We start from the raw sequence: 15343 nt of genomic DNA on the forward strand, positions 1-15343 counted from the left end.
TCAGAGAAAAAAAGTGACAAGTAGGAAAGTGAGGTTGAGCTAGAGCTAGAGAGAGAGAGAAACAGAGAGGCGGATGTTCCTGAGAAGAAGGGGATGCAGCAGTAAAAATGGATGGTCCATTTTTACGAGTTAAATGAACGTTCACGAGAGGGACGCAGTGAGAAAGTGTGCCTGGCTCAGGGGACCAAGGTGCACCTGCCAGGCAGACAACCTTCTACCTCTCCCTGGCTCACCTCTCCACGTCCAAATGGAACACACTGGGCCCTGTGCCAGGTGTGGCACACGCACACACATACACACACAGTCACACACGCACGTACACACACGTACACACGAACGCACACACGCATGTGCGCACACACACAGTAGACCCGCAGACATTAGCATGGGGCGTGTGCCCAGACGCCCCATGCTAAAGGCCCTTTTAATTAGAGCAAAATAGACACACACACCCTGCTTCAATGCCCCCTCTCTGTCTGTCTGTCTGTCTCTCTGTCTCTCTGTCTGTCTGTCTGTCTGTCTGTCTGTCTGTCTGTCTGTCTGTCTCTCTGTCTCTCTGTCTCTCTGTCTGTCTCTCTGTCTGTCTGTCTGTCTCTCACTCACGCACGCACGCACGCACGCACGCACGCACGCACGCACGCACGCACACACGCACGCACACACGCACGCACAGCTCACTATCAATGCTCTATATACACACACACACACACACGCACGCAATGTCATGCTATATACACACATACGCATGCAATGTTCCACACACACGCACACGCACACGCACACACACACACACACACACACACACACACACACGCGCGCGCACACACGCGCGCGCGCACACACACACCAAGTCCCCCATCATCATCCAGCACCACACACACACACACACACACACACACACACACACACACACACACACACACACACACACACACACACACACACACACACACACACACACACACACACACACACACACACACACACACACACACACACACACCAGAAGAGATGAAGAGAGGGTGCTTTTTGACATTTGGTACAACTGACCTAGATCTTCAAATGCGAATTGCAGAAGATGTATGAGGTGTATGAGGTGTATGTGTGTGTGTGTGTGTGTGTGTGTGTGTGTGTGTGTGTGTGTGTGTGTGTGTGTGTGTGTGTGTGTGTGTGTGTGTGTGTGTGTGTGTGTGTGTGTGTGTGTGTGTGGTGCTGGATGATGATGGGGGACTTGGTAGAGTGGGTCCCTCCAAAGAGTCTAATTTGAACACCAGCAGGGAGTTGATGGGCCGAAGACAGACAGTCTCACTGAAGGTCAGAGAGAGAGAGAGAGAGAGAGAGAGAGAGAGAGAGAGAGAGAGAGAGAGAGAGAGAGAGAGAGAGAGAGAGAGAGAGAGAGAGAGAGAATCAGGACTCAGTAATCGCCCACTATCTCCACGGCTACAGTACCACCACCACCCCCCCCCCCCTCTCTCTCTCTGTTTCTCCACCTTCCAGTCTATCTCTCTCAGTCTCAATTCCTCTGAAGGAGGAGATGAGATCTGTCTATATACCCACTACAGCCCAGCGTATCTCTCTGCGGAGGTGAGGTTGGGTGGGTGTTTCTCTGAGTTTGTCTGGATTTCACACAGAGAGGTGAGGACACCACACCTTCTCTCACGCCGTCATCCTCAGCTCAACTACTGTATACCTTGGCTGGTTTTGGTTTGACTATAGGCTATAGTCATTGTTGGTAGGGGAGGTGGCGGGTAGGGGTTGCACACACAGGTGCACTCTCTATACATATTTGTTGAACTTGCACATACACGGCATGCAGGAGACACACTCTGCCACACATTGTCATCCAAATGGCCTTCTCTTCCCCTTTGTTTTTCTTGTTGACGAACACAATAGGAAGACTCGAATGTGGTCCCCTCTCTCTCTCTCTCTCTCTCTCTCTCTCTCTCTCTCTCTCTCTCTCTCTCTCTCTCTCTCTCAAATGGCTTCATCTATTCTGATTATGGACCCCCTTCGGTTTCCGTTGGATATCTCCTCTCCGGGCGGGAAATGGGAGCATACATTTTCTTTTGTTACTCTGAGAGGCAATTATCTGTGTCACTGTGATGTATACATGCTGTAAGCACCGAGCGGGGAGGGAGGAAGTGCGGCAGGATGGGGCGGCGTGTATCACTACCTACACACACACACATGAGGAGGAGAAGGCAGTGTTGCCATGTCTTTGGGCTTGTTTTCTGTAAAGACGCTTGTAAATATTGGTAGTTGCTGGTTGCGGTTGCTTGTTTCTAAAGTGTAGTTGATTTAAACTGGTTTAAACCAGTGGTTCTCAAACATTTTCATGTTAAGGACCCCCATGATTAATATGTAATTGTCTGCGTATCCCCATCTGAAAACCTCCATACCAGATTTGTGTTGTTAATGTTTCAAAAATAATAAAAAAATGGCACTTTTGTCTTTTGAAAATAGCAGAAGCCCACAACGCGTCACATTGTGACGCATTGTGAGCTTGTAGATCTGCTATTGTCAAACAGCCGATGTATAGGTTTACAGTGTTAGTCGCTTCTTTTGGGCTTGTTTTTATAGACCTGGTTGCTCATTTCTCTCGCAAAATCCGGCAACAATGAAGGGAGGGGGGAGGAAGGAAGGAGTCCAGAGGAGAGCATGGAGGGCCATGAGAGAGAGAGAGATAGATGAAGGGACAAAGAGAGTGACAGAGAAAGGGGTGGGGGGTGGGGATGAGACAGTTTTATCTAAGTCCCACAGCCATGCTGATATGGCGAGCTCGGCAATCCACCGGCTTTCACAGTGGTACCCCCTACCAGGGACAATCTTCCTCTCTGCCTTACATGCACACCTCCTGCAGAGCGCACGCATACGCACACGCCACCGCCCACCCACGTGTGTGTGTATTACTATATTTGTGAGGACATGATCATTTTAGGACGGCGCATTTATAAATGGCATTTTGTTTTTGTGGGTTGAGTTGCAAAAATATCCATTCTGCAAGCTCACAACTCATCGCAGCATGACACGTTGTGAGCTTGTAGATTGACCGTTGGGCATATCTCCAACCCTGAACCCTGAACCTAACCCCTGAATGCCTAATCGTAACCCTAACCCCAACCTGAATCTTTTCAATTTCTCTTGAGAGGACCAGGAAAATCGTCTATTTCTCAAATGTTACTACACTTGTGGTGACATTTGGCCTTCACAATACTGAAGTGAAGAAACACGCACTAACGTGCACTCTCTCTCTGTCTCTCTCTCTCTCTCTCTCTCTCTCTCTCTCTCTCTCTCTCTCTCTCTCTCTCTCTCTCTCTCTCTCTCTCTCTCTCTCTCTCTCTCTCTCTCTACCTCAGTCCCATCCCTCCGCCTCTCCGTTCAGGATAATCCTACCGCCACCCCAAATACCAACGCTCACCCAAAAGATATTTCCAATGCATGGCCAGCCAGCAGACACACATGCTGCGTGTTTGAGCGCACAGCACAAAGAGATGCTACACACAAGCAGATTAAGTGAGATAACACACACACACTCCGAGCCTCTCTCACACGCACGCAAATGCACACACACACACACACACACACGCAAATGCACACACACACACACACACACACACACACACACACACACACACACACACACACACACACACACACACACACACACACACACACAAAATCAAACTTGCTAAGACACAGCGGCTGTCCCAAAACGCACATGACAGCATCTGTCTTTCACAGATAATTGCGTACAACTCTCACACTTTTTTCTTTTTCTTTTTTTTCCCAACTAGCGAGCTACTAATGTCAGTACAGAGAACTCGTACATCGTTTACAATCCTGGCATTGTTGCAGTTGTTTTTTGTTTGTTTTTTGTTCCACTTGTTTTCCATTTGTGCTGGTTAATTTGAATCACAAGAAGGAAGAATGATGAGGGCTTTGCAATGATTCATGAGAGCCTCATTGAACAAGGCTAGGCGGGCCAACTATGAGCTCTCATGTGGGGCCAATAATAAAGAGCCGCCCGCCCATTAGGAGCACCTAATGCAGTCGGCCATTTTGTCGGGCAAAGCGCGGGTATTTTTGGATATGGCCATGGTGATTTCATGTCCTATTTATTTAGATTAGGCAAGTTTCTATATTTGAACAAAACGTTTTTCTTCTCCGCTTTTCCTTCACAAGCCACAGGCAAGATTAAATTCCATCCAAAAATATACAAAATTAAAGGGTTCTTGAATTAGAATATTTCAGGAACTTGTGATTTAATTAGGAGCAGCTCGGAGGCTGCTGTGGGCTGCCTGTGTTAGCGTAGCACCTTATTCATTTGCAGAGTTACTTAACCATGTAAACCCTACAACAGTATAGTTATAGTCTGGAACCCAGGAAGAATAGTCTCCACTATGGTGTGTGGACTAATGGGGATCCTTAATAAACAATAGTTGACCGGGGTCCAAACCAGATACTTGGTCCACTCCTTTTCCTCCCTTACAAACGTACAACATGCCACACTGCGACACGTTGTGAGCTTTATGGGTTATTTAGATTCTCTGAATCCACCTTCCATAGACTCACAACTCAGACCCAAAACACACGCACGCACGCACGCACGAACGCACGCACACAATGCCACAATGCCACAAGACATCCCTCCAGAACAAGGGGGAGGGCAGAGTTTATGGTAACGATGATGACGCCTTGTCACCACGCCAGGGGATAGCGGTGAGGTGGAGTGGGACAAGGCCGTGTTCCCTAAAGGTGCAATTATCACCTGGGCACAGGAACAATGCTAGACGGGGTTCCTCCCCTGGACCAGAACACTGTCTGAACTAATTAATAACTCCGCTGCATCACAGCATCTTCAGCACAATAACAAGGCCAGCAAAACAGTGGATGGCAGTGGGACAAACAGAACGACGGGTGGGGAGGCATACATACGGGTTGGTGTTTTGACACCACTGTGCACCACATTAAACAGCAGTAGAAACCAACATGATGATTGTGAATAAGACTAGGGCAACTACGACTTAGTTTCTTAGCGATTATTATCGATATACTTTTTAGAATAATCGAGAAGTGTTTTGTAAAAAACAATTCCAATTTTTATAATTGACTCCCTAGGCCTGTTTAATGCTTTGTCGTGCAACAGACAAAGAAACTAGTGAAAATATCCAATCTACCAGTTCACAACATATTGCATCACGATTCGTTGTGGGCTTGTAGATCTGCTAATTGTGCTTTTTAAGAAAGAAGAAAGAAAAGAAGCAAAATGTCACATTTGTATTAAAATCAATTATCGATTATTAGTTTATAATTGATTAAATCAATAAGTTCAGTTAAATCGACTGGCTTTCACACGAGGCTTTCCTCGCTTTACTCTCATACCCCTATTCATCCCGGGTATCCTATTTTATACTTCAGTCCTATTTTATACTTTGTTGTACAGCGTTGTAGCATGGGGAGAATAACTGATCTACAAGCTTACAAAGTGTCGCCCCGCTTGTACTGTAATCAGCTATTTCCAAGACAGGGACGCCGCCAGGTTGAAAGTAGTAAAGTGCCTTGCCCAAGGGAATCATTACGACTGTTGTTGGGGCAGGAGTGAGCATCATTCATTCCCTGTCTAGATGTACTGTATATCATCATGCATTTTATACAGCATACTTACTGTACCGGTCATGTGTATTTAATTATAAATGAGGTCTGGTACTGTATGTTGATGCTGGGTTGAAATAAGTTTTGATCTCAGATCAGTTAACTCACCACAGTTCCAAAGCCTCTTACGATGCAGTATGTATGCTTTCTAGCACGAGTCAATAACCCCATATTAAAACCATAAAGACACAAACAAATTGTCTACACTGTAAAAGTAGCTCATTTGAACTTGGAAGGCATTTTTATGGCCCCCGGGAGAGCCCTAAACCTCATAGCTGCATTAATTTTCAATACATTGCACTCTCTGTACTTTAGATGTGAATGAATATTTTATATCTCTTGGCAATAATCATACCACTGTCCTATATTCCAGTTTCATGCACTTACAGTATACTCTGTAAGTGCTGTATAAGACTGTAGTCTTCTCAGATGGACTAAATTTGTAAACTATTTGAGATGTAAATTGTGAATATGATAAATACATTGCAGTATTGATACTTTCACTTAAGTAAAACATTTGAGTTCTTTCTCCACCACAGGATTTAAAGTTCTTGCACACTTCTCCTGCTCGTTTCTATCAAAAGACCAATATCAAAGAACTCTTGGACGCTGGACACTAATGTGATATTCTTTTCCCGCAGGTTGTCCACTACTGAGGAGGCTGCTGACTGGCAGCAATAGGTCAACTGGGTGCACGGCTGGAAGCTACATGAGTGTGGGCATATAACCTCCACTCCACTCCGCCTGCGTGTGTGTGTGTGTGTGTGTGTGTGTTTGTGTGTATATGTGTGTGGGTGTTCTCTGTCCAGAGAACACCATGCTGTGGACATTGCTACTAGCACTGCTGGTGCTCTTTCTACTGCAGAGCCAGTTTTGCACATGCATATGGGGTGTGCGGGCCAGGGCTCCAGGCTCCTCGTCCCAGTCGGCCTCCTCGGAGGCCACCCCGCAGCAGCGGTTGCCCGGCGCCATTATCATTGGCGTGCGAAAGGGTGGAACCAGAGCCCTGCTGGAAATGCTCAATCTCCACCCGGATGTTGAGGTGGCAAAGGCTGAGGTAAAACACAAAGTTGATCCGTTAAAAGGATCCCTGGCTAATGCGCCTTATATGGATTAATACATTATAGTTGCCCTCTATAACTCAAATAGAAAATGAAGAACACCTTAAATATTTAAGTCATTTTAGAAATAGTTAATATTTCACTCAATAGGGACTCCCATGGCAAGTTGATGTCATTTGTCCATGTGTGGTCCAGCCCTATGGAATGTATGGAATGCATGTGCTAATGAAAAGTATTTTAAATATTGATTTGATGCTCATATTAACCTTATTAAGTTGGTTTGAGTTAGCACATGTATTCCATACATTCCGGGCTGGACCACACATGGACAATATTTAAGGTATTTTTAATAAAAACATTTAGTTATAGAGGTAAATTATAATGTATTAAGGCATACAATGCTTATTAGCCAGGGATCCTTGTACAATGGCTGTGTTCAACCATTATCTCCACCATTATGCTCAAACCCATTTACATTTGCAAGGACATAATAAAGGATAAAAGGCCTAGAACACTTTGCACTCACAGTCATTACATTATGGGGAGAGGATTATACTTTATCATTTATTATTATTATTATTATTATTTTCATGTGCATACATTATGATTTCATTGGCTAATATAATAGTAGTATACACTTTGTAATTCCTTTGATGATCATATTAGCAACTGTCATAAATAAGTTTTAACATACGTCCATGACTGACATGACAAATGTATTGATTTTAGATTTTGTGCACTCTTTTCCGTTTGTCACTCTTTTCTACAAATCTCTGTCCATCTCCCAGGTGCACTACTTCAACGTGGAAGAGCACTTTCGGCGGGGGCTGGCGTGGTACCGTGCCCAGATGCCCTTCACCCTGCCTGGTCTGCTCACTGTGGAAAAGACTCCCGGCTACTTTACCTCCCCCCAGGTCCCAGTACGGGTGTGGGACATGAACCCTGCCGTGCGCTTGCTCCTCATCGTCCGTGACCCAGCCGAAAGGCTGGTCTCCGACTACACCCAGGTCCTGCACAACCGCCTGACCCGCCACAAGCCCTACCAGCCACTGGAGGAGCTCCTGCTCCGCAAGGGCCATGTGAACCCCGGGTACAAGGCGCTGCAGAGGAGCCTCTACCATCAGCACTTGGCGCGCTGGCTCGAGGTCTTCCCGCACGAGCAGATCCACGTGGTGGATGGCGACGCGCTGATCCGCGACCCCTTTCCCGAGCTGCGTAAGGCCGAGAGGTTCTTGGACCTACCTCCCAGGATCAGCCCTGACAACTTCTACTTCAACACCACCAAGGGCTTCTACTGTCTGCTCTCTGCTGGCCATGACAAGTGCCTGGACGAATCCAAGGGCAGGCCCCACGCGCCTCTCAGTGCCCAGGCCTTCAAGAAGCTGTGCCACTACTTCAGGAAGCCCAACAAGCTCTTCTTTGAGATGATTGGGCGATCCTTCTCCTGGTGCTGAGCGGGTGTTGAACGTAGGGACTGTTCTGGGCCATGTCAACACATAGGGCTTGGGAACAGAGACCGGAGACAGAGACCTGTGTGAGTTGTTGTTATATATTGTTGGTATAGCTTCATTAAAGCCTTGAACATCCCTCGTTGCGGCTACTTCCCCAGACATAAGCAGTGGGCATTGAGACTCACCAGGGTGACATGATAATCATAGGCTGGATCCCAAGTTTCTTGCCTGATGTTTCCTCGCTCCTCTATCCTCACTTGACCCGGAAGTTCAACTTTGTCTCCCATTTTGATGGTCATGTCAAGTCTCTTATTCCTGAGGATTAGGAGTCATCTCTGAGGAGCTGTGAATGAGCAAACTTGAGTGTATCCTTACAGGAAGACTTTACTAGCTGAACAGCATGACATTGCAGACTCCTCCCTACAGCTAGCAGCGTTGTAACATGCGTGTGTCATGGGGGGTGGCAATGTTAAACTGTAACGAGGCAAATTAAACTGTGGCATATCCAACGACTGTTCTTTCATTGCCATCAATGAGAAGGGGTTTTATGTGTCTAAGCAGTTATGACGGTGGTGGGTGGGGCTCAGCTGTGTTGTTGTCATCAGAAATGGACGTCGCTTAATATGACGCTTCAGAGGAGCTGACATGCGACTTCTCCAGACATCATTTCTTTGTTTCCTCTCTCCTTGCTTTGTTTCCTCCATGCATCCTCGGTGGGAGAGACTGAGACACAAGGAAAGGACGGACGTGATGTAAACTAGAATTCATGATGAGAGACCTGGGATGCAGCCATAGTCAAAGTATCATAATAACTGAAACACTGGAAAAGCTTGTGAGGTTCTCTATATACATACACCAGGCCAACACAACCCTTTACTGTGACAACACTGGTGCCTGCTTGGATATTATGTCCGGTCCTGATGTACAAACTAGAATTGACAAACCAAGCCACAACACCTGTGCCATACACACACATTTTGAGAACCGAAGAGGAACTGCATTTAATGTTTTTGTTTTTTGTATGAGACTTTTAAAGAAGATGCACAGATTTAGAGGACATGATGAAATTACTAGAGAAAGAATGGGATGGAATTGAATTGTTGCACTAAAGCCTGATTTATAATACTTAGTCATAAGATGGTGTTCCATGCCAAAAATAGCCATTGGCTATTTTGCTTAAAGAACACTGTCATATGATGGAGTATACATTTGGCATAGAATGCTTATATTTCTTACAGGTCAATCAATGATAATACTCAATGTACTAAGTTACATCATTTTGAAAAGGAACTGATTCTAAACTTCAACTGATCATTGTTGTAAAAAGTTTGCTAGTTGATAATGTTTTATTGGGTCACGATGTTTACCTATTTTGTTACTATTCTGCTAGATTGATATTTCACTTTCAGACATTCAATAGAAATCTCTATTTTTGGTCTTTTGAAATTAGCTACTTTTGAAGACAATTGTTTTTACTTTGTTCTTTACTTTGAAGGCTGCCAGTGTATTCGTAGTATGTTTTCTAAAATGTTCTCCAAATAAACGTGTACAGTTGTACAGTGTGACCATGCAACATGTGACTATATTCTGAACCCATCCTCATTTTCAATTAAAAGTTCACGATATCAGCAACAACAAAAGGAGAATTTCTGAGAATATGAGAATATGCTGCTACAAAAATAATTATGTCAACAGAGAGAAAATCCCCACATTTCACATCAGCGGTATTCAGTTAACTCTCTTAATATTCCATTAACATTCATCTTGTGCCCACACTGTTGTGCTCTCTCGCTCTAGCATATTCTCTGTTGATATCTACAGCAGAACATGGGTTCGTCAAAGTTTTGGTGATTGATGGCCAATTCATGGAGCCCACATCCCAACAACAGGTGCTGAACTAAAATACGTACATATAGGCCTGTGACAAACAGCCAAAAAGGGCTTTAGTTTTCGAGATACCCCTCCCGGAGTTAGGACCAAACACAACATTGTTTTTCCTCATCTCTAAGGTCTCCCATACATGAAATGGATTGTTGTATAAAAATATTTTACTGCAAAAGTGGTGAAATTGATATATAAAGTTATACACCCAAACTAAAAATAAAGTCTGGCCGTCTGGGGGTTGAGGCACATAAAACCATGTAGATTCACAATGGAAGCTCTGATAGGTTTAAAACTTGGCATACTTGAAGTCAGGACATCCCTCTACATTCTAGAAAAGACTGAATGTCAATATCTGAATGTAAATAGGATTTAGTCATTTGAACACATACCTACAATAGGCGGAAATGTAAATATGTAGAATGTTGCTCTTTACTTTGTAGTGACTCTGACATGGATTGTCATAGCAAGACATATATCTTGTTGGAAAGGTGTGGTTCTACTGAATCCAGCAATACCAATTGTGTAAAGTAGCTTTAATACTCATGGAGTTATGTCATTAAACGTATATGGTGTCCCAAATGGGGAAATCATGAAACCTAATCCTAATGAAATCTACAATATCACACAGATTAGTTCTATTTTCAATTCACTTATCAAGGGTGGAACAATATTAACAAATTCACTTGAGTAGAAGTCCCTAAAATGTATTAAATGTCCCAAACCTGAGAAAACTATACATTTTATGCAACTTCAACAATAGTGCAGAAACAAATGCAGGCCTACAGTACAACTAACAACTATTTAGCAAACCTGGCTGAGGGAGTTTGGTCTATGAAACACAGGATATAGATGTAGATTTCCTTTGTGCAGGCACATACGTCTTGTCGTCTTGGTGATGAATGGTGGATATAATGGAGCTGGGGTTAGGTTGTAATTTGGGACGCATCATCAGTAGTGTTCCCTTGGTTCTTGGAGTGTTTCGGCCTTGACACTATTAACCCTCGCCAAAGGTGGCCGGCTACAGTGTGATCAGCCCTGAGCTTGCGTCATTCCCAATTAGTCATGAGATCTTGCCACACAAAACTCTGCACCCCACCTCCACTTGGCGGACCTCAGTGTTCCAGCCGCGATGTTGTGCTTCAGCAGCAAGCTCGGCAAAGCGTAGGTGTTTTTGCTCAAAAGCCTCATCCACTAAGGCCTCCCAGGGTACTGTGAGTTCGATGATGAACACCTTTTTAAGAGAAGGGGACCAGAGCACCAAGTCAGATGGTTGTAGCGATCTCTGGAGGAAACACAAGCTGTCGGCCAATATCAGCCAGCATCTTCCAGTCACAGGCTAAGCGTAGCTGGCCTCGCTCAGATGGTGTGGAGCCGCTCCTGGTCACATTAGCCCCCTCACGGACAAAGGTAGTTGCCTGTTGGTGGTAGGGAGTTGGTGGCAGCTCGTTTGTCCTCCAGGGTGGATGCAAGGATCTTTAGGACTTGGATGTGACTCCACGTGTAACGTCCTTGGGTGAGACTGGTTTTACACCCTGTGAGAATGTGGCTGGGGTTAGGTGTTGGAACAAAGGGCACACCTGGTTTTGGAAGGACGTCGTATGTAGCTCCGATGGAAAAGCTCAACTGCCTCGCTTCCATGGCCCACATGTCCTTCCAGCTGATCTTCCTCATCTCCACACTGTCCCATCGTGTCCACTGTCCCTGTTTGCCAAGAGAGACTGCCTTGGACCACCTTGCAGCCTCCTCCTGGTGGCGTACTTCCTCCACCACCATCTTCCTCTGTTCCGGTGCTGTGGCCTTACTCCAAGCTGGGCGGGAAGCTGTAACCCAAACCTCTTCCTTGCTGAACATATCCCACAATGTCAGCATGTTTGAGGGCTGCTATTGCTTCCTCCATTGCTTTGGCTGGTCTCCATTTGCGCCCGGTTGCCAAGGTCGGTGGGTTGTTGCTCACCACTAAGTCTCTGGATTCATTCAGTGTCACCTGGAGTCTTGTTTTTGCACACTTGAACTCCTCTGTGAGACTGGTGAGGGGCAGCTTGAGGATGCCATCTCCATAGAGGCCTATGGTGGTACGGCATCGTGGAACTCTGAGCTATTTCTTGATGTAACCTGTGACTCCTCTTTCCAACTTCTCCACGTTTGAGATTGGGACCTCATAAACTGCGAGGGGCCACAACATCTGGGGTAGGAGTCCAAACTGCAGGCACCAGGCCTTTAACTTTCCAGGTAGTTGAGTGTTGTCGATAGACTGTTGGCCACTGCTTAACGCCTGCATCATACCACCTGCCAAGGCTTTTTACAGGGTGCTCAGACACTGTTGGGATTGGGTCATCTCCGATGAAGAATTTTAGGTCAGCGAGCACTCCCTTCACACTTGAGATGCTTCGTGACTTGGATGGTTTGATCTTCATATGGGCCCAGCTGATGTTCCATTTGATGCTCAAGTTTACCCTCATAATATAAAGTCATTCAATTCTGTAGAGTTTATATCATTTAACATATTTGGTTACAGCTTAAACTACATTATTTGGCTCCATCTGCTCTATCTGCATCGTATTGCCTACATGGGCTCCTTCATAACCTGATTGATAAATTATTGCAAATATTTTGGAAAGTGAAAAGATGAGAACGACCTTGCCAAATCAAGTAGCTAATCAGCTAGCTGGACAGTGACCTAGCTTAGTGTAACGGAGCCTGTCCAGTAGCCTACATTGACAACACCCTGATTCTGTTTAGCCAGAACAGAGCATTAACTGGTAACAATGTGGTCACTATAGAGCCTAACAATAGTGAAAGTAGTACATTGTACAAATTCTGTGTATCTTTTTATTTTATTTTACTGGAATGGAGTGTGATGTACAAACATTGGATCCAAATCTTTGTATCATCTGTGGTAAATATTTAGAAAATGGAAAGAAACAAGATCCATATGTTAAAAAGCCCACAGCAATACATACAAAATGTTGCTCAACAGAAAGATGTTGATGTTCATAAAACTCTGTCTCCATGTATAATAATATACTTTCTTTCCAAATAAAGGTAGTATATCTTATCATGTATCATGCCGAGCAAACTACTCCAGTAAGTAACAATAAAGAGCAGTTGCAAATGTTGAGAGTGAGAGCATACTGCGCCAGTCTCATCAAGAAGGTTTTTACAACATTGTTTAACATACAAAAAGATTATTTCATTTGTGGGAAGGCCAGTACAAGACCAAAACATCTGACAGCCATTATAACTGGTACAGGCAAAAGAACCAGAGACAAGGTCCTTCATGCAGCATCAGAAAGGTTGATTAAGTTGTACATCATCGGTCTCGTAACCCAATCTCTTTGTGTATGATGCCAAATATCATAAAGGCTGCCATAAACACTACATCTCTAAACAAAATATAGCAGCTGCCAGGTGAAAAAAAGAACCTAGTTTACCTAGTTTATGAAGGAAAGGAACCCATGTACGCAATACGATGCAGATAGAGCAGGTGGAGCCAAATACTGTAGTATAACCTGTAACCAAATATGTTAAATGATATAAACTCTACATAATTGAATTACTTTCTGTTATGAGGATAGCATCAAATGGGTGGAGCTTAGTTTCCCTCTGCCAGGTTTGCTAAATAATTGTTAGTAGTTCTACTGTAGGCCTGCATTTTTCTCTGCACTATTGTTGAAGATTGGTCAACAATTTCAAATTTTCTCAAGTTTGGGACATTTCATACATTTTAGGGACTTCTACTCAAGTGAATTTGTTAATATCTTTCCACCCTTGATAAGTGAATTGAAAATAAAACTAATCTCTGTGATAGTGTAGAATTCAGTAGGACTGTTTCATGATTTCCCCATTTGGGACACCATATACGTTTAATGACATAACTCCATGAGTATTAAAGCTACCTTTACACAATTGGTATAGCTGGATTCAGTAGAACCACACCTTTCCAACAAGACATCATATGACTTGCTATGACAATCCATGTCAGAGTCACTACAAAGTAAAGAAAACATTCTACATATTTACATTTCTGCCTATTGTAGATATGTGTTCAAATGACTGTATCTCCTATTTACATTCAGATATTGACATGCAGTCTTTTCTAGAATGTAGAGGGATGTCCTGACTTCAAGTATGCCAAGTTTCAAACCTATCAGAGCTTCCATTGTGAATCTAAATTATTTTACATGCCTCAACCCCCAGACGGACAGGCTTTATTTTTAGTTTGGGGTGTATAACTTTATATATCAATTTCACCACTTTTGCAGTAAAATATTTTTATACAACAATCCATTTCATGTATGGGAGGCCTTAGAGATGAGAAAAAACAATGTTGTGTTTGGTCCTAACTCCGGGAGGGGTATCAACATTTTTTGGGGCCATTGTCACTAGCCTAATAAGAAGAGGAAGGGAAGTCCGCACACTGTATACTAGCTCCCAGTAGAAAATATATTTAGAGTAGGTACAACGTTTCGACCCTAGCAGGTCTTCATCAGGTCTGACCTGCTAGGGTCGAAACATTGTACCTACTCTAAATAAATGTTCTACTGGGAGCTATACAGCATGCAGACTCCCCTTCCTCTTCTAGAGTAAAGCATGTTACATACTCACTGGAATTAACACAATTCTTGAAAACACAGTTAAGCAGTCAAGCCTCTTTAAAAAAAAAATCTTGCTAATACGCTATAATATACATTTTCAAGTCGACTTAATGTGGGCCCGGGCCGCACAAAATGATTTCCGCCATTGGCCCGTGGGCCACGCTTTGAGAAGATGTTCCCTACGTCAAAGATCAAAGCAGGCTGCATTTCTTTTCATCATGGAGTCATATCCCCCATAGAATCACCTTCAGATTCACACCCACCCTCTGACAAATCACACATGCCGGTCATCTGAAGGGCAAGGCTTTGTATTTGACTGACAGTCTGCAGGGTCTTTTTCTCTCCATTGGGATACAGAATTTGAATCAGAATTCATTCTGACTCCCACAACTCACAGACAACTCAATCCATGCTGTCCGTTGAACTTAAACTCTTGCACTTTATAATTCGCCCTGGATAAGAGCGTCTGCAGAGGTATTATTTCAGAACAAACTAGAGTGTGGCAAGATCTGCCATTTTTGCTAATTTTCTAATGTTTTGAAAACTTCTGGGAAAATAAAGAAATAATAATAATAACTAGAAAAAATGTTCTCCTCAGAGCACAGGTCTCCACCAGGCCAGGTAGTAGAAGTCAAGCTTAGCCAATCAGGATGAAATATGAAGAATCAGACAGGCCAATGTGAAGTTTCAGACACTGTGA

The 15343-nt window shown here is 44.0% G+C and overlaps 1 protein-coding gene across 1 annotated transcript in view; it reads left to right on the top strand.

The window, feature by feature from the left end:
• Window positions 1-9694, top strand: part of hs3st1l2 (heparan sulfate (glucosamine) 3-O-sulfotransferase 1-like 2) — a 20700-nt gene extending 11006 nt beyond the window's left edge. The window contains exons 2-3 of the mRNA XM_084053967.1: window positions 6294-6709; window positions 7502-9694. Coding sequence (XP_083910093.1) covers window positions 6437-6709; window positions 7502-8167 — 939 coding nt within the window. The 5' untranslated portion in view covers window positions 6294-6436 and the 3' untranslated portion in view covers window positions 8168-9694. The remainder of the gene's footprint in view (window positions 1-6293; window positions 6710-7501) is intronic.
• Window positions 9695-15343: the final 5649 nt, after the last annotated feature.

Source organism: Gymnoscopelus microlampas (genome assembly GCF_963454915.1).
Source record: "Gymnoscopelus microlampas genome assembly, chromosome: 4".
NCBI lineage: Eukaryota > Metazoa > Chordata > Actinopteri > Myctophiformes > Myctophidae > Gymnoscopelus > Gymnoscopelus microlampas.